At 47.7% G+C, this 23377-nt stretch overlaps 2 protein-coding genes and 1 long non-coding RNA gene across 7 annotated transcripts in view; 2 read left to right on the top strand and 1 right to left on the bottom strand.

Annotated features, from left to right (window-relative positions):
• Nucleotides 1–389: 389 nt before the first annotated feature.
• Nucleotides 390–9202, bottom strand: ADCK2 (aarF domain containing kinase 2). Of its 3 annotated transcripts, none has more exons than XM_064420878.1 (9): nt 8267–9202; nt 7467–7613; nt 5798–5926; nt 5041–5136; nt 3120–3224; nt 2943–3071; nt 1985–2113; nt 1816–1869; nt 390–1185 (listed from the first exon to the last, which is right to left on the bottom strand). In XM_064420878.1, exons 1-9 carry the CDS (start codon nt 9200–9202, stop codon nt 1042–1044), a joined length of 1869 nt encoding a protein of 622 aa, XP_064276948.1. In that variant the 3' UTR covers nt 390–1041. The 3 variants fall into 3 exon arrangements, 2 of the variants coding, with proteins under 2 accessions (XP_064276948.1, XP_064276947.1); XR_010362638.1 differs by adding an exon at nt 1310–1412 and having other exon boundaries at nt 1049–1185; nt 2943–3224; XM_064420877.1 differs by having other exon boundaries at nt 2943–3224.
• On the top strand, nt 3112–7933 carry LOC135300890 (uncharacterized). The gene is made up of 2 exons (XR_010362642.1): nt 3112–4204; nt 5563–7933. It is a non-coding gene; the product is annotated as an uncharacterized LOC135300890 (long non-coding RNA).
• Nucleotides 9203–10063: 861 nt separating the features above from the next.
• The window catches only part of DENND2A (DENN domain containing 2A), a 58202-nt gene continuing 44888 nt past the window's right edge, over nt 10064–23377 (top strand). For 2 of the 3 annotated variants that reach the window (XM_064420845.1, XM_064420842.1), the window contains exon 1: nt 10064–10201. The gene's annotated coding sequence lies outside the window, so the exon portion shown is untranslated. Of the gene's footprint in view, nt 10202–15190; nt 15212–23377 lie in introns of those variants that run through there. The other variant, XM_064420843.1, reaches the window with a different exon arrangement.

Here is a 23377-nt window from a genome sequence, read left to right as displayed (position 1 = left end):
CACACAGGGTAGGTCTGGGAATATATTCAGTACCACATTATTTCCAATCATTCATAGACTATTTCTGTATTAAAATGCAGCCATAAAATCATTTTAATACCGCTATTAAAATAATTGACTGTAAATGCCACGTGTAATCCAGCTCTTCTGCTAGCTTTATTTTATTTTAAACATTTGCAGTGTGGTTTTGATTCATCAGGAAAAGGCTTGGACTCTGGTTTGAAACCTGCTGGGAAAAAAACTCTAAGTATCTGCATATCAGTTAAGGTTTTGAGTACAGTGGAACCAGGGGAGCACCAAGGAGGGTAGTAGAGAAAATCACACAAAGAAGAAGAAGAAAAGAAACCTCTTAAGTTTCAGAAACAGAAAAATTAAGACCAGGACAAATATTCCCAGAAGTTGTTTTTTATTATGGAATTAAGTTTTTCTGCCTAGGTAAGTATTTTATTATGCTGTTTATAATCCAAACTCCTATCATAATGTACTAGAGTACAGAAGTTTGAAAAAATATTTCAATGGTCTGGTTTTGTCATCCAGAATGACTAAGAGCAGACCACTAGATGCAGGATGTTATGACACTTCTACAATAAAAGTAGAAGTTAAAAGTACAAAAGACAAACACATTTATTGTCTTTTTTCAGCCTGAATGTATTGCTTAGGTGATGCTAGAACATAATTTCTCATACCATAGTGCAGGTAAGTCAGTAAATTAAATATTTAACCTGATATATTTTAAAACAGACTTGATCAATTAACATCTTTCTGAAGATGTTTTTAAAAAATACCAGAGCACGTTAGCTCTCGGAACTGTGCAATGAGTGGGAAATGTCCAATGGTGCAAATTCTTCCTGCTTTCTGGAATAGACCTTCTGATCATCCCATGCCTGGTGCTTGGCTGAAATGACTGAAGGCAGCATTAGTGCAACTACTGCACACCACATCCCTGGGGTACCTGTGACTCCTCACCTGCAGCTTCCTCTGTGTCAGCTCACAGGCAGCACAGGTAACCCCCCACAGCGAGAGGGCAGCAGCCACAAGAGTCTATTTGAGGGCAGAAGCTGCAGTTTTGATGAGCAGTGGCTTAGCTGCCTCCAGGATGTCCAGTTCAGGGTCCAGTGAACGTCCCAGTCCTTCCAGAACCATGATGGCAAAGATGATGGAAGCAAAATTGCTCTCGAGCTTCACCTAGAACCACAACAGACTGAATGGACTCAGTGGATATTACTTTCTTCTGTACCCCTTCAACCAAGGCACCAGCTCTGCCTAAGCTGGGAGGGAAGGGAAGAGGCTGGGGAGAGCATTTGCACACCTGAAACTATAATGCAACTCCACTAGTTGGACTGTGCAGCCTTGTGGCTGACAACCCCAGTTCAAGCCACCACAGGTCTTTTGATTTCCAAAGTTGCTTGCATCTGTGGAAATTTGTCCCCCAAATAATCAGTTATAAGGAGGTATCTATAGTCTAAGGGACTATAAAAAAGGCAGCAAAAACTATGTGTTACAAAAAGTACTCCTTTTAGTAGACAATATCAACCATTAAATGAAGTATTAAGACACAAAAAAAAACCAAACCCAAAACAAAACAAACCCTACCCCCTCAAAAAAACCCAAACCCAAAACAGAATTAGGCTTGGCAGAGTGTGTGTAAGACCTGAGAAACAGCATGCCTGCAACACTTGGATGCATTCCTGCAGTTCCTCTCCTAGCAGTTTGTTTCAGAAGTCAGTCCCCCTCCTTGTTAGCCCCTCATGTTCCCAGTACTCCCTCCCCAGATGAACTTGCAGCTATTAAAAGCAGACAGGGACAGGACCTCACCTTATGGGTCATCAATAGTTTGAAGACACTCGAAAGGAGATTTCCCACCTGAAGCTGGAATACACAAGGAGAATTTTAACAGCTGACCAAAAAAATCTTTTTGTTTCAGTTTTCAGTGCCAAGTTGCACTGAATTGCAGGTAAGTGGGACAGTGACACGGTGCACTTGCCTTGCCCAAGGCAATGGTGTTCCCCCGGACCTTGGTCACAAGCTCTGCCATCTCAGCCTTGAAGCGCTCGATGTCCTGGCACTGGTTGGCACGGGCGTGGTGGAGGATCAGCTCTGCCACCCTCTCCCCCTGAGAAACAAGTTGAACAGCACAAACAGAACCTGATCACTGGTGACTTGCAATCAGATGCTTGCAGTTCTTGCTTTTAGTAGCTGAGAAGTGCCCCTGGCAGCACAGGATGGGCCTGGATACAGGATTGGCATGGATTCTTTGGCATGCTTCAGCAGACCAAGGCAAAATGTGTCCCTCTTGAGCTGTGTTAGTGAGCCCTTCACCCTGCAGCTGAGAGACAGCAACAGGCAAGTAGGAGCACAATGCTTGTTCCCAGAATGAACAGGAGACTCCAGCACTGGGTTCTCTAGTCCATCTGACAGTGAGTTTCAAGGGGGAGGAGGATAATGTAGTTCCCCTCACATGGAGGAGCCTAGCAGAGGCAGACCCCTCCACACACACCTGTTTTCCTTCCCCTCTATAGATGCTGGCACAACAGCAAAATGGAGGAAGGCCTATGGGCCTTCCAGCAGCAAGGCTGCAGAGGGAACATGTGGGGCAGATCAAGATGTTAACCCATTCCCTCCTCTTCTGTAGCAAAACCTGACAGATTCTGCAACAGTGGTGCCCAGGCAGTCCTAACTTGCAGCAGAAGTACTCCTAACCAGGAAGGGGCAGCCAATACTTCCCATTTAGCACCTTCTAGTTCCAGGGGCCCAGAAATTGCTCCACTCTGGCAGCCTCCTTGCTACAGCTGAACAACTTATCCCTGTGTTTGGGGATAAGCTAGCAAGGCTCCTTACCCCTCTTGGCATTTCAAGGGGAAATAGAAAACTCTCACTTTGGCCATCGGGTTCCGCAGCCATCTCCCTTCCCCAGCCAGCCCCATGCCGGAGAGGGGCCTCACCTGTCCCTGGACCACAGCTGTGAACACGGCGCGGAAGTTCTGCATGTCGGCGCTCTGCAGCTCTGCCACGATCCCTGCGTCCAGCAGCACCAGGCGCAGCTGCCGCGGGGCTGGCTGCACCGCTGGCACCTGGCTGTCACACAGCTCTGGCACCTGGCTGTCACACAGCTCTGGCACCTGGCTGTCACACAGCTCCGGGCGGGTGCTGCCCGGCCGCGCCGTGCCTTGAACTAGGATGTTCCCGGGGTGCAGGTCGGCATGGACAAAGTTGTCAACGAAGATCTGGAGGACAGGTAAGTGTGAGAGCAGCTCGTTCCAATCAAACCTGGTGACACCAAAAGCCCCCAGGCAAACGGCAGAGGGTTGTTTGTGGTCTGTTCTCTGTCATTACCAGTGATGGGGCATCACCCTGGGCAGCACCACAGCAGGTGGCTTCTGCTGGAGACCAGCTCGGGTACTCAGGAAGTCAGCAGAGCTGTGTGAAGCAACCCAGTGTTTGCTAGAGGTCAGGTAGGACAGCCAGGAGTCCCAGCAGGGAATGGCAGTGCCCTTTGGCAATCAGCTCTAAAATGGGGCACAGTGGTGGGCCTTAGCAAAGAGTAATGCAGTAAGAATAGGCTGTTTGCCATTCAGTGACAAAGGTTACTGTGACTGGTTACGTTTGTCTAGTGCAGGACACCAACCCACATAATAACTCTATTGAAAAGTAAGGAAAACAAGAGAAGAGGAAATAAATCTGTGTAGCCCTTCTCTGACTCTGCTAGTAGTTAGCACCAAAAAGGACTGGCAAGAGGACAAGAACCAAACAGTACTTCCAGCCCCCCACCCCCCTGCCACTACCCTCCTGGTAACCTGGGACTGTAGGACTTCCTGCCCCAAAGAGATTATCTTTGCATTTAATGGATTTCTCCTATGAATTTTTTCAACTGCCATGTAAATAATTAGAGCTGTGTGAAAAAATATGGTTTTGGTGTTGCCCGAAAAAAATTACTTCTGCTAATTTTATGTCCTCCTTATTGAGAAACCCTACACAACAGATCCATATTCATTCTCGTGCACTCATGACTGCATAATCTTTGTCATAAGCTACTCATCTTTCTGCTTTCCAGAGTTAAGAGTCCAAATTATTTCACCATTCTGGTATGGAAGCCATTCCACATGAATAATCATCCTATCTGCCTTCCTCTGCACTTCTTCTAGTTCTATTACAGCCCTTGCAATGGAGGTTCCTGGGCATCAACTACAGAGTACTCAAGAAAGAGGTATTTGTTTTACTTACAGACATAAAGTTGTTTCTTTGCCCTTTAATTCTTTTCTACTCCTAAAATTTGAAACCAATTGTAGCATAAAGCTATTCTGGTTCCAGCATTGTTTTCTGAGTGGTAAAAGCTATTTCAGAGCCTGTCATACTACCTGGAGCCAGAAGTAGAGGTTCACTATTGCCCTAGCACAATACTGCAGTTAGCAGCAGCATTTCATCTGACACGCACTGCCCACACACTCAGAACTGTCAGGAGCTTTTGCAACTCTTCCCTGCTGGTTCTCACAGCCCCTCACAAGACACTTGTACCACCCTCTCAACACTCCTTTCCAGACTTTTTGGGATTATTTCAGCCACAGAAGAACTAGATAGCCAGAAGCTGAACCTGGCCAGGTTTGTTGTCTTTACTCGAGATTTAGTTCTCCCTAACAAAAAGGCAGTTTTAGAGGACTGGATAAATTAAGAAATCAGTTCATTGTTTTCTCTCTGAGTCACATCCACAATCTCTGCACAGCACATGACATTTGCTAATAACGTTGCACTTTAAGGTACTTGGGTAATAGGTGAATATTCATTGAATGGATTGGTGGGTGTCCTAAGCAAAGGCTGACCAAGGTGCACAGGCCAGTCCTACTGTGTGCAGGCAGATGGTCCCTCTGCAGTGGCTGAGCTCCTTGTCAGAGCCTCAGCAGGGCCGAGTCCAGCCCAGGCTTTACCCAGACCAGGTACAGGTAGGAAGCAAATGGGTTCCCTCTTCAGCCTCATTGTCTTATTATCCAAACTGAATAGTTTCTGCAGGAAAACAACCTTCTCTTGCAGCCCCAGCCAAGCACCTACCATCTTTAGCAGCATGTCCATGCCCATCCTGGCCAGTCTCTGCCGCAGCTCCGTGCCAATCCCCACGTGCAGGTAGCGTGAAATGGGCTCACTCTCCTGAAACAGAGCCAGAGCTGGAGTCAAATACCCCCTGCATCCCACCTTCAAACACGCCTTTTCCTGGGTGCCACAAGTTGGGGGAAGGTGATGATAATACCCTACAAAGGACTTGGCAGAAAGAGCCTGTACCAAATGTGACGGAAAACGTGAGAGAACCAAGGGTTTTTTCCTTGGAAAGACAGATAGTATTCCAGGGACAGAAACACCCTTGCCAGGGTCACATGCAGGAAAACTAAGCCTGAGAGTAGCTTTGGTCTGTGACTCAAACATCCTCAAGGGAAGTGAGGCAAGGATCAGAAAGTGTGAGATTGCTGAGCTCCTTGCTTTGACCCAGCACAGAGGAGAGGTGAAGCATGGTGTTGGTTTGCAAAGCACAGGCAAGCACAGGGTGGCTGCACCCACTGCTGGTCTGCTTGCTTTCAGGCCAAGTGCTCACTTCTGTACAGAGTTGTCTGCTACCTGTCTTCAGGGATGCACTGCTTTCAAACCAAAAGAGTGGAAGAGACACTAAGGAAGGACATCAATCTCCTTAAGCAAAAAGGAAAAAAAGCATTCTTCTGCCTTTGGTTCCTCCTTCTCAAAAAGAAACACCTCCTTGCCATGGTCTCCCTGGGACTTTCTCACTGCTACCATCGCACCCACACCCTGCAATTCTTACCTCAAATGTTTCCACTAGAACATCTGCCGTTACCAAGGGCCAAAGGGGAGTTGGAAACTTCACAAAATCGACATCTAGGAAATTCTGTCGGAAGCGCTCCAGATTTCTGGCTTCATAGCGTAAGTCAATCTCAAGGGACAAATGGAAAAGCAGGTTGGAAATCAGAATCACCTAGGATTAGATCTTCAGGATCCTGTGTGAGCTGCAATACTCAATACCAACAAAACTAGTCAGAAAGCCAGAATGGAAACAAAGGGTGGTGCTTTTTACACGCTCATAGCCTCCCTGATGGAAGAGGAGCAGACTGGACAATGGATGGTGCACAGCCAGGTCCCAGTCTTTGAAATATGGGTGCCTTACTAGAGGCATGGTGTCTCAAAATAGACCAGGACCATGTTACATTCAAAAATACAATAAGATCCTAAACTGAATCCTATCCTGAATGGAAGCTTGCTGTCCAAACAGCAAGGCAGGCAGACAGGATAGAAGAACTGCAGCCACAGCCTCACTTCACAGAGAGGCAGCTGTAGCAGGAAGAAATTTAATGTAATTCATACAAAATAATCCACTATGGCAAGTCCAGGCCCTGGTTCTTCAGTGATCCAGTGTCTTGACACAAGGGCATCTCTCCTGCTGTCTGCTACTGCTCAAGGAGGCAGGATAACCTTGCCTCACCTCATTTGTCTGGCAGTGGGGGAATATCCCAGGAATACTTCCTTGTTCATTCAAAGGGAAAAGGCTACAATGAGCCTATCAGACGTTCTCCTAACTCTCAGTCTTCTGCAAATCCACCCAAGCTCTGCCAAACTGGCACGAATGACCTCAAGTCACATCTGACCATAGTAACAGCTCCCAGCATGGATTTACTTTGCAGAGGTTTTGGAATTGTAGAGAATAATTAAGGTTTTCAAAAGCTTGTTGCAGACTTCAGACTCTGCAATCTAGACACAAAAATGAAATTAGCAGATAATGGCTCATTTTATAGAAACATAAGCCTAATTAAGCCTGCAGTGAGATCTTTGTAAGTTTGATAGTAGCAATATTCCAGGACTGTGTCTTTAGAAGACATTAGTAAATCAAGATGTTTTCAGATGTTTGCAAAATTTTACTGACACTGTGAGTCTGATGATAATACAGAGTAGAATGTGTTATTAACTTCTGTGAAAACATTATTTATGCATATATATATATATATATATATGTAAGTTCTAACAAACATGACTAGTGAGTACAGACTGCAAACATATATATAGAATTATAGAAAAAGCCCACATGCCTGAGTACTTGCTTGGAGAGATTCTTTCCTAAAGAGAGGAGTCTCACCAGTGTTCACCTTCCACAATGCTGCAAAAAGGACTCTGACTATGGCTAGCTAGCTGTTCAGGCTGCCCACTAGAAAACACATTCAAAGTCTAAACATTATTTTCAAAGTCCAAAAAATAATTTTAGATCTAATAAAGACTGTTTTTTCATTGCTTTGCTACTTTGTGAGCGTATAAGCTTTCCTACAGTAATGTTATGTGATTTGATTAGACTAAAGAACAGAAGTAAAGAACAAGCTAGCCTTTATCTACCCATTTTAAATGTAGTGGTGTGAACAGAGTTAGAGCCAGCCAGAGCAAGATAAAGGGCAGTTTTGTTTAGCTGGGGACCATGGCCTGGCACATACCTGCTGCATCATAAGCTTCTCAAACTCCTCCACTATTTCTGTCAAACTGAGCCACTTGAACCCAGGGAGAAGCCCAATGATGCGGCTGCCCATCTTCATGAGAAACAGATCCATCTGGACTTGGTGGACCAGCCCAGGGTGCAGGACCTGCACAAGAACGAGCAGTGGCAGCATCAACCCCCCAGACACTCCATTGCAATGACCTCAAGTAATACATTTCAAATATACAGAACCCAGCTTATTAGGATGGGAGGCAACCAGCTTCTTTGGCTAGCCCTCAGAAGAATTCCCATTTTGCCATTGAGAAACATTTTATCATTGTCAAATTCAGTGTATCAGTGCTGGAGACTACAGTTTCACCCAAAGACATTTTGCACTACTTTCAGTCTTGCTCCATCCCTTGTTAGTATTTGAAGCTGCTCAAATATGAGGTTTCTTTAAATAAACTTTGCTGGAACGCACTTCTATGTTCCAAATTTCTTCATGCAAGCAGAGAAGGAGGTTTGCTGTCTGGAAGGTGCAAGCAACCTTAATACTAATTCTTTTAATGTAAATTGGGCCCTTGGAGGCATTCCTAGTACCTACATGCCACATCAAATCTTGAGCTCTCAGTTTGGTAAAAGCTGGGGATTGTGGCTGGCTGGAACAAAAGCCCTGAGAAAGGACACCTGGAGAGACAGCACCCCTTCTTGTTCCACCTGGCCCTGGCCAGCTACCTCTCTCCATGGGAGCTAAAATTTGACGGACCTCGTCCAGCACACCCCATTTTCATACCTCTGCCATTTCGGCACATGACTTACTTTAATGGCTACAGGCACGAGGTGTCTGGCTGATGACGGATTTGCGCTCGGGGGTGGCTTGGCCCTCTGTTCCATTAGGGACATCCTACTCCCGGAACTTCCCTGGGAGCAGTCTGCAGAACTCAGTTCCTCCCTGCTCCTCTCATCCCGTATCTCCTTGCTCTTCCTCCTTCTCAGCCACCCGAGGAGGCCTCTAAAGCCTGACACTTCCCACGCTTCAAAGGCAGACCTGAGCTCCGAGCGCTGCTCCAGCTCCTTCGCCCGGGAGCCGCCGATGGCAGCGAGGTCAGCATAGGCTTTATACACCTGGGCAACGCAGCCCGAGCCCACCGGCTCCCGGCTCGGGAACTTGAGGATGCCCATCCAGTCCTCCCCGAAGGCCTTCCTCAAGAGCTCGTCGGTGTGGCCCCACGGGTGCGGGCTCACCTCGACGTGCAGCTTGGAAAACTCATCACAGAAGGCCTCCGAGAAGAGGTCCCTGCGGGTGCTGGCCCACTGGCCCAGCTTGACACACGTGGGGCCGGCGGCCTCGGCCGCCCTGCGCAGCAGCCGCAGCCAGCGGGCGCCCATGCCGGGCCACAGGCGGCCCAGCGGGTAGAGCAGCAGCAGCGGCCCGAAGCGCAGCAGGAGCCCGCAGGCGCGAACACCGAGCCGCAGCACCAGCCCCAAGCGCCGCAGCAGCCCCCGCGGCGGCCGCGCGGCCCCGCGCTCCGCCGCCCACGCCGGGCCGCGCTGCCCCGGCCTCTCCTTCCAGCCGGTCCCGGCGGGCACGGCGGCGGGCACGGCCAAGGCCAGGGCGCCCCAGGGGCCGGCGCGCAGCCCGCAGCGCCCCGCGCCCGCCCGCCCGGGCAGCGCCGGCCTGGCCCTGGCCCTGGCCGCGGCGGCGCGCGCGAGCAGCGGGAGCGGGAGCAGCCGCGCGGCCCCGCCGGCCACCATCGCGCGCGCTCCCGCCGCCGCCGCGCGCGCTCCCGCCGCCCGTGCCCGCCCCGCCGGGGGCAGGAGGCGGGAGGGGGGGCGCGCCCGGCCAATCAGCGCCCCGGAGCGCGGCGGCGCCCCGCCCCTTAAAGGGCCAGTCGCGAGAGCCTGGCGGGAAGCCGAGTGCCGTGAGGGAGGCGCGTGCCCGAGCTGTTCCCTCCGCACCGGGAGCGCCCCTCGGGATCGGGCTGTACGGGACGGGGACGGGCGGGAAGGGACCGCGCTTGGTTCCGGGACCTTCACCCCTCCATCAGTTCTGAATCGTAGCAGCACTGAATGTCCTGAGCTGGAAGGGCCCCATCGGGATCGTGGAGTCCCCTCCCGGCCCTGCACAGGACCCCGCAAGAGTCACACCGTGAGCGCGTTGTCCCAGCGCTTCCGGAGCTCTGTCGGGCTTGGTGCTGTGCCCACTGCCCTGGGCATCCTGTTCCAGTGTCTGACCACCCCCTGGGTGAAGCACCTTTCCCCAATACCCAGTCTCAGACCAAGGGACAGAAATCGTGTTTCAGGTTTGAGGCATTCCTGGCCAGGTGCTCTCCCGCGCTGGGTCTGTGACCCCATCAGCCTCGGGAAGCCACTGCCGGTGCCAGGTACCGGGTTGATAGCAAGTCAGGACTTTCTACGTTTGCCCGGAAATCTTTCCTTCTGCAACCAGAACGGCGGCTTTTCCCTCAGCTCCCGTTTGCCCTGCTGGCCCGGACACCGGCAGCCCCTGCCCCCGGGCGGGCGGCACAGGACGCTCCGTGCCCGCAGCGAGGGGCGGGCGCGGCGGCGGGGCGGGGCGGGACGGGACGGGACGGGGCGGCGCTCCCGCCGGAGGGCGGCCGGGGCCGGGGCCGGGGCCGGTGGCGGCGGGGGGCGGGCGGGAGCCCCCAGCCGCGGGTCCGCAGCCGCCAGCCCGGCGCCGCCGCCGTCATGCCGGGACACGGCCCCCCCGCTCCGCCGCCGCCGCCGAGGAAGGTAGGGAGGCGCCGGGGGGACACTAACGCGGCAGAGCGGGCAGAGGTGCCCCTCCAAAAAAATCCCTAATTCCCTCTTCCCTTCCGCGCCCCATCTGGCTTTTCTTCATCGCGGCTGCAGAGAGGGAAAGCGGGGCCCGCCAGCCGAATCCCCCCGCGCTCCCGGGCGCCGCCGCTTTCCCGCCGGGACGGGGCGGCTGCTGCTCCCGCCGGGCGCGGGGGGCTCGGCCGGGGGGCTCGGGGCCGAGGGGACCCGGGCAGCCGCTGAAAAGCCGACCCGAGCGGCTCGGGAGCGGTGGGGCGGAGGAGCAGCGGCAGCCCCGCCGCCCAGCAAGGGGCCCCTGAGTGAACTCAGCCCTGCCTCGGGCTCCAGCACAAAACAGGAGGAAACGCTAAGCACAATCTTTGGGGAAAGCCCGGGCCCTGGCGGAGCAAACATTTAGAGTTCTCGGTTCGGCAAAACCCTGAATCCCCGTGCGGTATTAGCCCCGCACTTTTCTCTCTCTGCTCTGGGTGGGATAGCCTGCTTTCCTCTCGGTTTGCCTTCGGCTGGAAGGAGCGCCTGCAGTTGTGTGCAGCCTGTGGTTTATCAGGGTGGCACTTCTGACTGCCGGTGCGGATGGGTGGGAGTATTCACCTATCCTGGGGAGAAAAACACTTTCTTGCCTTCCCGCTGTTGTACCCAAGGATGATGGGCGCTGATGGACAGGGAGTTGGTAGAAGGGAACAAGGAAGAAGTTACAGCTGGCTGCTGCTGTGGTCCCAAGGTGTCAAATGCAAACTGGGAGGTAAAACCATGCCAGGTGTATTTGGGACACTTTTAGAGGTTTTGGCTTTTTGAGTGTCTAATAAGCATCTCTCTTGATGCTTGGTGCTGGAAAAGTGATGGACATGGAGGATTGAGGCTTTGTGATGGCTTGGATCGGCACTGGAGCCTCCTCACAGGTGCAGGGACTAAGTGCTGAGCATGGGCCCCTAATTCTGCTCTTTACAAGAACACATCTTGTTTCCAAGACAGGTCAGCAAGTTGTTCCTGACCCTGAGTTATTCCCAGCCACCTTTGCTCTTGCCATTTCAGTAGTTGTTTAAGTTTGTTGCTTTTGGAGAAGAGCATCTCCAGCCTGGAGCTCAGCTGGGAGGATAAAGATGACCAAAGGGATTTCCATGAGGCTTTTATTTGCTACTGTGAGGGGAGCTGCTGGTTGGTGGTGGATTAAAAAGCTGTTTTCTGTGTTGGCTGCCACCTTACTGACCGCTGGTTCTTGGTGTGTGGTAGTGAGGTCCAATAACGTGTACTGGCCCTGTTTTCTGAACCACCAAAAAGGGAGTTGTTGTTGCATCCTGGCAGAGGAAAGGAATGCATTTCCTCCTCCCTTGTGTTGTGCTCTGAATTGTTGACATTGGGGTAGTGTTTGTGGGGTTTGGTGCATTTTGGATTTGAGGGGTTTTGTTTGGTTGTTGTTTGGGTTTTTAAAATAATCCAGGCAGTGTTTCAGCCTGTGAAAATGGATAACTACTATGCTGGGTCAGGCTTGGAAGCAACTGAAAATGCTAAGTATGGAAATGAGGCGAAAGCCACAGGATTTCCCAGGGTAATAAGGCGCCTTTTTGAGAAATGGAAGAGAAAGCACTGAAAACAAAGGACGCTGGAGTGGCCAGGGATGCAAAAAGCAGAGTAAAGATTTATGGCTCTGCTGGGACCACTCTGCCTGCGTGGGTGAGAAGGTTGTGTGCTGAAGCCTGGGTTGGCTTTTGGCACGTCCATATCCTAGCAGTCCACGCAGAAGATACTCCCTGTTCATCAGGATCCAAAGTGCAGCATTCCTTGTGGAGCACAAGTGCATGTGGAGTGTCCCAAAGTGCTGCTTTCAGTGCTGCCCCCAGCTCGCTGCCTTGGGAAAGCTTTTAGGACATTTTGTCTGCAAAGACAATTTCTGTGTGTGCTTTCTGTTCTCCAGAAACAAGAAGAGCATTTAGATCCTTTGTCAGACACTTACAATAGACTTGTCTTTCCCCCATGCCTGTTGTATTTACATGTTAGAAATGTTCATTTTGACAAGGAGATAATAAACAAAGACCCCGTAAGCTGTGTTTTTCAGAGATGATCTTAATCCAGGAGTACCTTTTCCAAGAAGTTATTCTTAATATCAGCTGTGACAACTAATTCACACAGACAGGACTTAAAATCTCTGTTTTGCTGAGCACTTTGGGAGCACAGAAGCAAGCTCAATCTTTCCCCAAGTTTAAGAAATTTGCCGATGAAATCATCACAAGGGCAGAGCCAGTCTTAAGGATGGAGAGATGCCGGGCATTTCAGAGGTGTCTGATAAGTGCCATGTTCTTTTGGATCCCCTGCATGCATCATTCAAAGCAGCTGGTCCTCCCTTCCTTTTGTAACACCTGACATTTATTTCCTGACTGGAACTGTGTGGAAGCTGCTCCTTCCTAAGCAGAGGCCAGACCAAGGGGAGAAAAGGCTGTGTAGTGCACCAGTAAACCCATGAGAGTGGGGAAGAACCAGTCTGAAACCCTTGATGAAGCTGGTTCACTGTGGTGATCTTAGGCCTTCAGAACTGGGGTGCAAGCTCTTTAGGGAAGTGTTTTTTAGCGGAAGGATTTAAGTACTAGTGGCTGATATGTCTGTTGGCAGGATCCCAAGAGCTGGCTGGAAGAGGCCTCTACTATGAAAGAAATGCTGAAATAGGACTTTTAATGCACTTGCATAGCAGTTCCTTTCAGGCTGAGAAGACTCTCCCGAGGGAAGGAGGGAGTGGGATGGAGCTGGAAAGAAATTTCTTGTTTCATTCAAGTCCTGACAGTAAATGAGTGATCCTGGCTTTGCTTAGATACAGCTCAAATAACATTGTGTCTGAGGTATCTGTGAGCACTGTTTTACAGCAGGAAGCAGGAAAAGAAACAGTATTTTCTTGACTGTAGCTCGACTGTAGCTGTGAAGTGCAGTAAGGGCACATACTAAGGAAAGGGCAATACCACATTGATCTTGCTTATGGGATTTTTTTTTTTCTGGTCTTCACCCTGGAGATGCTTTATCAGCTCCTGGAAACTGAAGCAAAGGCTGAAATGTGAGGACGTTAATGGTGTTTGGGGGTGGCTTCAGCCCAAGTTTTAGTGAAGATGACCATATGACTGAACTCCCAGCTTCATGAAGGCTGTGCTTTTGAAATGTTGTTGAAATGGCTGTGCTACATTGAAATGTGGTTTCTGCGGGGCTCTTGGGTGACCGTGAAGTGTGTGCCTAAGACAGTCTAGAGTCCCTGGAATCTCTGACCTCTGCGTCCTGGGATTTCAACTGAGGTCTGTGTCCTTTGGTGGAAGCTTAGCACAGAGCAGGCTGAGGGTCAGTTCAAGGTTGAAATAAAGCACTAAAAGGCATCAGCACTGTCTTACAAAAATAAATACTTAAGGTCCTATAGGCTGATCCTGTTCAAGATCTCTCCCAGCCTTTACATGGTTCACCACCCAATTGGGTCAAGGTGCTCTGTGTCTGTGGACATGGGACTGAGGAGGTGAAAGTCATAATTCCCCAGGCCTTTCCTGATGAAAGCAGTGGATTCTTACCTGCCATGTGAGTCTTCGCCAGTTTATGTCTTTCAGTGAGCTGGGAACTCATGGCAGCAAGACACCTTGGGGGCTCTGCCATCATGATGGTCCAGTCTCTGCTGTGCTGAGACAGCTCTGAGCAGCTCTGAACCCATGATGTGGTTCCAGTCTGTCATCTTGGAGCTGCTCACAGGGGCTGTGCTCTTGGGATAATCCTGGCGTGATGGCTGGGGTGATCCTGTGCTGAAACCCTCTGAGTTTGTGCTGCTCATAAATACATTGCCTAAACATTTGCTGGGCACATGTGGTATGCTCTGTGTGTGCAACAAAAACCCCAAATGGGGGTTCATGGGAAATCTTCCTTGCAAGGAGTTTGAAACACTGTGACTCCTTTCTTTAATGCAGATAACATGTATTGAGGACATAATTTCTGTCTTTTTTTGGAAACAGTACTATCCCATGGTAAAGCTGAAGGAAGTCAGGCACGGTTGGAAGGGCAGAGGCTTGAAAGAGTAATGTCCTGCTGGAATGAATGCTGTGAGTGCTGGTATAATCTTCATTCTTTGCTTCAGTGCTTTTTCCCCTCCCCAGGTTAGGGAAACCAGCTGCAGCTGGCACACTGTTACTTTCAAGGATTTAGCAAAATAGATGCAAGAGTTAGCGGTGATTTAAGGTCAGCTTTTACTGACTAAACTTGTTAGGAGCTAGCACATCTCCGAGGCCTTTCTGGGGCAAGATTGTTATCCCAGTGTTGGGGCACTGCCAGTCAGGTTTGCTTGGGATCTTCTGGTTTCCTTGTTTTTAATGGCTGGCACAAACAAGAATTTGGCTTGACTGTTACCTGCATGTGCTGTTTGTTACACATGACCTTTGCTGAATGTGAGATGTGTCTGTGTCTGCCTTCTAACAAGCAATACCTGGCTGGGGTAAAGGCTAGGGCTGCTCACTGGAGCAGGAGGGCTGGGAGGGGAGATGTTTGCACTGCAGCCAAGCTGCTGTGTCCAGCCCATGCAGGACTTGCTGGTGCTCAGTCCCCCTGCACTGCAGGCAGAGCTCTGGCTCAGCCCTGTGCTCCTGGGCTGGGAACTGGCAGTGTTTACGTGCTGAAAGGGAGCAGAAGATAGCTTTTCCTGAGCTCTGCCTTTGCCCATACATGTGCTGGCCCAGGGCCAGGATGGAAACTCTGTCCTCATGAGCAGACAGAGGGAGGTGGGAGGAGCGAGAACTGAAGAGGGGCCCAGAAGCAGAGGGAATTAAAAGAAAAACACCAACTCACAGAGAAAAAAGTCTGTAACAGATGGCCCTGGCCATCCCTTGGGTTCTTCATGCAGTTGGCTCCACGTGCAGTGCTGACAAGATCTCATCTAGAAGCATGAGTAAGGGGCCTGGACCATTTTGGGATGTGTGATGGAAGATCCGAGTAAAAGGCAAAAGGAAGGAAGCTAGACAGGTAAGCCAGCTGTGGTTCAGCCATGTGTGATGCCTGAAGGGGACTCTGAGACTTGCTGCTACTGGTGCTGTGCCACTAATAAGGCAGGTGCTGCCATGTGAGCCATTGTAGGAGCACTGCTTTGTTTTCAAGTGTGACATCCTTTAACTGTGCCCAGTCTTGCCTCCTCTGTAAAACAGCATTGTAAATGCAGATGGAGGTTTGTTCCACTGCTCTCATTCCTCTAGAATATGTACAGCAGAGAGCTGTTGATCTGAATGGAGCCTAGTGTTAAGATAGATTCTGCCAGGAGGTGTTGGCAGCTGTAATTTCCAATGCCCATCTCCTCATCAGGCATCATGGTAAGTAATCAGATTGGCTGAACAATTCAGCATGTGGGGTGCTGACCTTGCTTGGAAAGGCTTTGCCTTGGTAGGATATCTGTGCAGGAGACTGAGCCTGGCAGAAAAGCTGGTCTTGGAGAAGCACTCACAAAAGCTTTCCTCTGAGCTCATTTGAAAATCTGGCCCAGATGCTTAAAATGTCAAGAGCTGATGATGGTTAGGGGCAGCTTGAGTGGGGAAAGGTGCCACCTCACTTGGAAGTGGTTGAAAGAGTTCTGGATGAGACCCTGCCAGACCTTGAGACTCCTGATCCTACAGATCCCAGAGAGCAGATGGCTCCTGGCCAAGTTCAGGCACCTAAGTTGTGTTTCCAGAAACTTCCTGGGGACTCTGGCAACCCATTGGAGAGTCTGTTTCAGGGAGCAAGACTTGCTGTTTCTTTGTAAGCAGAATAACTTTAAATGGCTAGATGCTCTGTGTTTTAATTAGATTTCCCTTTGGGAATAAAAGTGGTGAAGTGTTTCTGTGATCCTGCTACAATTAAATGTTCTGTGCTGTGCCCCCAGTCTGGCAAATCGTTTAGGCAGACATGTAGGTCAAGGCGCATGCTTCAATCCACCCATCCGAGTGCTTTGGCTCCCAGGGCAGTACATCATTCCTGCTCTGGGAAGTTTGGAACTGGGCTTCACACAGTCTGCTTGAAGACAGGGATATGCTTTGAGCATAGACTTAAAATCAAGCGTGTTCTCCTCATCACAAATGGTCTCTCACTCACCCACGGTATTCTGTAGAATCATTTTATATTAGCAGCGCCCTTGAACGTGGAATTTCTCTTCTTACCCTGCAAGGCCTCTTGCCAAGTGCTTGCTGATAAGCCCAGTTAATGTGAGCAGTTCAGGTGAGATGCAGTCACAGGCCTGGTATTTTGGAAGCATTGTGGATAGGCATGCATGTGTGAATGATTAAATCAACCCATCGGGGTGTCATCTGGAGAGGAACAAATGCTGAGCTTGCTCGGCAGGCTGGGGGGAGGATGAGATCCCCCTCTAGTTTTTGCTGAAAGCTTTTCCCCTCTGCAGATGTGCAGCTGCTGTAGCTCTCTGCCAAAAGACGGCCGTGACTTTCCGAGCTGGGAACGTGCACACATCTGTTTGCAGAGGAGAGCAGCACAGGGCTCGGGTCTCCTGTCCCAGGGGATTACGTTCTCGTGATAGATAGTGCTGATTGTCATGGAGGGAAATGGCAAATTTCACGGGACACTGAGAGGGCACTTCATATATATGAGTTTGCTTGCCAGTGTCAGCCAAAAGCCACCTTTCTAAATTAAAAAGGAAAGAGCTTCCAGAGACTTTTCAGACTATTGGAGATTTCTCTTTAAAAACATTAAGCCCCTGCAGAAGATGTGTGTTTTCTACATACAAAAATAAAATGTGCTTCAGCTGCAAAGGATGCTGTGATCCCAAAGGCTTCCAAGGCTTTTGGGTAAGAGTTTGAGTCTTGGGTTATCCAGAGCTCAGAGTAGCTTACTAGCAAAGGGAAATAAATGCCCCTTACTAAAACTGAGAAGAAAGTCTCTGCATCAGCACATGTAGATCTTCAAAAGTCAACATCTGGCCAAAACCAGACCCTGAAGCATCCTCCACAATCTACTGGTCCACGAGAGCTTTTTCCTTTAATTCGGGGAGTTTGGGATTAAGTAACTGAGAATCTGGTTTTCCCTGACTTGACATGCTAGGCTGCATGTACAGCAATCCCTAGTCAAATTCTACGAGACAATTTGTTACTGTAAAGAAATGTGTAAGATATTGAGCTTTTTCCAGATGATGTCAGAAAGCCCTGATCTATCTGGCTTTTGTTTCTCAGCTTTGTCAACTCTGAGAGAAGCCTGAGAGGTTTCCCTTCTGGGAGCCAACACATGGTAACTGTTTTTGCATCAGATTTCTGTCTCTGTCCCCTGAGATTGCTGTGAGTGACTCCACGTAGAGGCTTTGCCACGGTGTCACCTCTCACATAACAGTCCTGTACTTGTGGTGGTGAGGGATACTGACAGCTATTGCTGCATAGTCTGTGCTAAACTTTGCCCCATCAGTATCCTCTTGTTTGCACAGTAGAAAACTTTCCTTATAGAATGATTTCGCTTACTCAAATTCAGTGGAAAGCAAGGGTTTTCCCCTGTTTAAATTCATAAATTCCTCCACTAGTCAAAGACAATTTTGGGTATGTTTCAAGGAAAATTAGGATCACTTCTAAAAGGCACAAATTGCATAAAATGTTGTCAGAATTTGATTAGGTGGTTTTTTGGTTGTTTGGGGTTTTTTAATAAGTTATTCTGACATGTAATATATTGCTTCAGTTAAATTGCTTAATGTTTGTTTGCATGGGGTAAAATCATTTTTCTCATCCAAAGCAATCTGGAAACATTATCAGAAACAGAAACTTGGCATTTTAGAGCAGTGAAGGACTTCAGCTGACCAGCAACCACTGCAGGAATACAAATTCTGTCTTTTTTCTATCCTTCAAGCCAGTGCTCCCAGCTGTCTAACCCAGTCCCTCTTGCTATGCTTATGAATTTCATATGGCAGTGTTTCATTAGAATTTTATCATCATTATTAATTTTATTATCATTACTGTTATTTTATTATTAATAGAATAAACAAGACTAGACTGAGTTTGGAAGGGACCCACAGGGATCATCTTGCCAAGGTGCCTGACCACTTCAGGGCAAAAGTTAAAGTATGTTGTTAAGGCCATTGACCAAATGCCTTTTACACACTGACAGACATGGAAGGAACACTGTCCACCTCTAGGAAATCTGTTCCAATGTTTGGCCACCCTCTTGGTAAAGAAATGCCTCCAAATGTCCTGTCTGAACCTCCCCTGCTGCAGTTTTGAACCATTCCCATGTGTACTATCACTGGGTAGCAGGGAGAAGGGCTGAGCATCTCCCTCTGCATCTCCCCTCCTCAGGAGCTGCAGAGAGCAATGACAGGTGTTTTATTTTTACCTCAGGCTCCTGATCGAGATCTGCATCTTGAAAAATCAAGTCTGACCATTGAGTTTGTTTTCTTCTTTCTCTCTCTGCCTCTTTCTCACTTCTTTTACTCACTTCTCTTTCTCTGTTTCTTTCTCACTCAGTTTCTTTCTCACTCAGTTTCTTTCTCACTCAGTTTCTTTCTCACTCAGTTTCTTTCTCACTCAGTTTCTTTCTCACTCAGTTTCTTTCTCACTCAGTTTCTTTCTCACTCAGTTCTTTCTCACTCAGTTTCTTTCTCTCTCTCTCTTTCTCTTTCTCTCTTTCTCTCTCTCTCTCTCTTTCTCTCTCTTTCTCTCTCTTTCTCTCCTCTTTCTCTCTCTTTCTCTCTCTTTCTCTCCTCTTTCTCTCTCTTCTCTCTCTTCTTTCTCTCTCTTCTCTCTCTCTTTCTCTCTCTTTCTCTCTCTTTCTCTCTCTTTCTCCTCTCTTTCTCTCTCTTTCTCTCTCTTTCTCTCTCTTTCTCTCTCTTTCTCTCTCTTTCTCTCTCTTTCTTCTTTTCTCTCTCTCTTTCTCTCTTTCTTTCTCTCTTTCTTTTCTTTCTCTCTTTCTTTCTCTCTCTTTCTTTCTCTCTTTCTTTCTCTCTTTCTTTCTCTCCTTCTCCCTCCTTCTCCCTCCTTCTCCCTCCTTCTCCCTCCTTCTCCCTCCTTCTCCCTCCTTCTCCCTCCTTCTCCCTCCTTCTCCCTCCTTCTCCCTCCTTCTCCCTCCTTCTCCCTCCTTCTCCCTCCTTCTCCCTCCTTCTCCCTCCTTCTCCCTCCTTCTCCCTCCTTCTCCCTCCTTCTCCCTCCTTCTCCCTCCTTCTCCCTCCTTCTCCCTCCTTCTCCCTCCATCTTTCCCTCTTCTTCTCTTCCTCTCTTCATCTCTCTTGCTTTCTCTCTCTCTTTCTCTCTCTCTCTTTCTCTCTCCCTCTCTCCCTGGAAACAGGTAATCACCAACCCATTCTTTTTTCCTGGCACACTTCAGCAGATCAGCTGTTCACTGTCTCTGTTGCACATGTAACTTTTTTTTTTCTTAAACATGTAAACAGTGGGATATTTTTAATGTAGGAGATTTTTGGTGTGATTTGCTGTGAAATGCTTGAATGCAGAATTAAGCAGAACAACGTAAAATGCACCTTTTCTTAAGCAGCAGTTTCACAAAGCCAGCATGACTTGGTGATGCAGTGATGAAGCACAGTGAGAGGTGTGTGGATGAGGTCACCCAGGAGAACAAGGTGATGCCACTTCATTGCTCCAGTAACTGAAGCTGAACAATGACCTCAAAGTGAGGTTAGGAGTTTTTTTATGCTTTGGAAGAAATTTTGTGGTATTGGTTTTTCAGTTTCAGGATTGAATGAAAGAAAATTATAACTAACTACTTGGAGAAAGGTGGCAGGGTAGCCCCATCTATTTTCTTCCCTCATTTTTTCCCTTCAGTAAAATAAATAGGAAGGAGAGAAAGCCTAAATAGTATTTCAGCTCCTTGTAAAGGGAGGGTTTAACACACACCCCCTCAATTTAGCTAAATTTTGGTAAGTAATGTCATTTCACAGTAAAGAACCTGACTCTTGTAAGCTTCCTTCAGATTACCTCAGCTGTTTTCTTGAAAGTTTCTCTCTGTTGGGTTTGGGGTTTTTGGGGGCATACTGAATTTAGATCAAACTTGGCAAAAATTATTTAAGTTAGTCAGAAACCATAAGTAATTTACTCATCCAGCAGCACTTAAATCTGTTTGTGATTCATGCAAATTGAATTGCTGAGACCATGCAGCTGCATTTCAAGTATGTGAGTGCATCTTGACCAGATAAGTTATTTTCTGGAGCATTTCTGATCAGGCAAGAGAAACAGGCACTTTTACACTGCGGTTCAGAGTTTGTGAGATGCTACTTCAGGAGGAGAGAGTACTTTTAGAGCACAAATCACCTCTTGGGAGTATTCTTAGTTTAAATTATAATTATATTTGCACACACTGTGCATTTCTAATATTTTTTTGCTTGGGAAGGCATATAAGCAAAGATAACTTCTTGCTAACCTATTTTCAGGGCTGAAATTTCTCCTGTGTCTTACTTATCATTTTAATATGAATGCAGTGAACCCACTTAGGAGATTTTTATTAAGTAGATGCTATGCAGTCTGAACATTTGAGTTATTACTGAAGAGATGGGAAGAAGAATGCCTACTTGAATGTCAAACATTTTTCTTACCAACCAAGAAGCAAATCAAGTATAGCATTACTTAAGCAATTCTTCATGTTCCTCTTCTAATAGAAGAAAATGTTCGGGGAATTTCCCCCTAAAAGATCAAGTTTAGGTTTAGTTTTCCAGTTAAGTCTGCAGGCATTCTCTTTTCGGTAAAGAAAATAGAGTTGTTATCAAATATCCATTGTATTCAACTGCAGATAACTGAAGCAGCATTGGACAGCTTCTACCTTTGTATAAAGAACATGGTTCTGGTGAGGAATATCAAAAAAAATATGATCCAAAAGAGGGGAGATGTAGATTACATGTTAGGAGGAAATTCCTTATTGTGAGGCTGGTGAGACACTGCAAGAGGATGCCCTGCCTCTGGATGTTGTGGATGCCCCATCCCTGGAAATGTTCAAGGCTAGTCTGGACGGGGCTTCAAGCAGCCTGATCTAGTGAAAGTTGTCCCTGTCCATGGCTGGGGGACTGGAACCAGATGATCCTTAAGGTTCCTTCCAACCCAAAGCCTTCTGTGGTCTAACTGACCTGTTCATAGAGTATTTAATCTATGGAAAATGTGCATTTGCTGCAATCCCCGTCTTCTACAGAGGAGAAAAAGCCATTTACAGACAGACCTCTTCCCTGAGCCAGATCTTCAAAGCTGAGTGTGCAAAGCTGATGCTTTTGGGATAGTGGGGATGGGAATTTCACAGAGGAACTTGCAAATCATCAGGGTGTTATACCAGGTGGATCACTCTAGTGCTGGCCTTTTACTGGAGGAGACCTCATCTCTTGCCCTGCAGGAAACCTTTCTATTCTTTAACCATCACATGAGAACCTGTAAGACTTAGCCCATGCCATCCAAAAAGGTTTTATGGACTTGAGCAGAGGGCGGCTCTGCTTGTGTTTCTGTAGGTACCTCTGTGTTGGGGCTGAGCAGAAATGAGGTGGAGGGTGAAATGGAAGCCACACCATAATCACTGCAGTCACCTTCAGTGCAGCTGGGATTTCCCCTTGCATTGGACTGGAAATGGCATCTTTATGAGCATTTAAGATGAAAGGGGATGATGTTTATTGAATAGTTCAGGGGACAGGGCTTCTGCAAAGGGTTTAACTCCAGAAGATTCCTACTTTGATATTTTGTTCTGGGTCCTGTAAAATGTGCCCTTGTGAAATGCAGTCAGTGCTTTGTAGTAATGAGCTTTTCCTGTGCACGATAAACAGTATCAGGGCCCAGTCCAGCACAACATCCAAACATCTTGGGTGGAGTATGCCCTAGTGGTTACCCTGGAATACAAAACTTGGATGCACATTCTCTGGGTTGGAAGCTTATGTACAAATAGCTCTGCTTCAGTTTTGAGATAAGGGCTGATGCAGACAATTGTACATGCGTGCTCTGCTTTTGCTCCATTATCCAGCAGTGAGGTGAATGTGAAAGAAAGTAAACAATGGAAATTGAAGTCCTTTATGTATGTATTGGCTTTAGCACATCTCTTGGAAAAGAGTAGTGAACAATATGTGCCTGTTTGATAACTCTCCAGTTTCTAGGTTTTCTGCTGCAAGAAGCCCAAAATAACACTTCAGCAAAGGAAAAAAAAAATCTCCCAAATAAATGCTTTCAGTATTTCTCACTTTTCTTCAGTAATTGGTTGGTTGGTTAGTTTTTTATTTAGTCATGAAATAAGTTTAAGCTTTTCAAAAAATTGTACCCTGATCTCTGAAAGTGGAATGAACTTGGGAAGAAAATATTTTCCTTTTCTGATAGTGAAAGTTTACAGCACTCAGCAGTATTTGACAAGGTGGGTTCATTGATGGATTCATTGGTGGATTTATTGGTGGATTCATGGCTTCCATGGAGCTGTTGAAGTTTGTTAGGCACTGCAGAATGACTAGGGACAAAAGACAGTAGAAATGTGTTAGGCATAGCATAATTATATATCTTGTTTTGGCAGCTATTTTTTACTGCTTCCTTGCTGATCATTTAGAGGAAGGTAAAAAGGTATCACTTGGGGAGGAAAATGTCTAGTAATCATGATTTGAAAGATATTTTTGTTGTTATTTTCTGTAGAGAAAATGAGAGTGATTACTCACTTTTACGGTAATTCATTATCTGTTATCAGAGGATAATCCAGATTTGGAGGGATTACAGGAGGACTGTACTCCAGCCTCCTTCTTAAATAGGTTCAGGACTGAGGTCAGATTGCTGAGGGCTTTGGTTGGGTCTTGAAAACCTTCAGTAATGGAGACAGCAGGGCTGCTCCAGAGGTCTGTTTTCCTCATGGTGAAAAGAACTTTTTTATCCCTATAGTAAAAAAAAGATTTTTCTTTATATCAAGTCTGTATATTCCCTCTCATCTTGTCTCTCATCCCACCAAGAGAAAAACAGCCAAGCAATTTGCTTCAGGTCACACACTGTGAATGGTTTTGTTTTTATGAGGAAAAAAAAAAAGGTCACAACAGAATGTGGAAACCTGTGTCATGTCTCTGAAAGGGATGGGACACAGGTGTCAGTTCAGATCTGACCTGAACATGCTTAGGTTTACAGCATCACTGTGTCAGTCTGTCCTCCAAGCTGCCAGATGTGAAAAAGCTCTTTAGACATATGGAGCGTAATTATTTCTTCTGCAAGTTCCCTTTCCAGGGCTGTGATCTGT

This window comes from Passer domesticus, chromosome 5, assembly GCF_036417665.1.
Source record: "Passer domesticus isolate bPasDom1 chromosome 5, bPasDom1.hap1, whole genome shotgun sequence".
Lineage (NCBI taxonomy): Eukaryota > Metazoa > Chordata > Aves > Passeriformes > Passeridae > Passer > Passer domesticus.
This window is presented reverse-complemented; position numbering and strand designations above follow the sequence as displayed.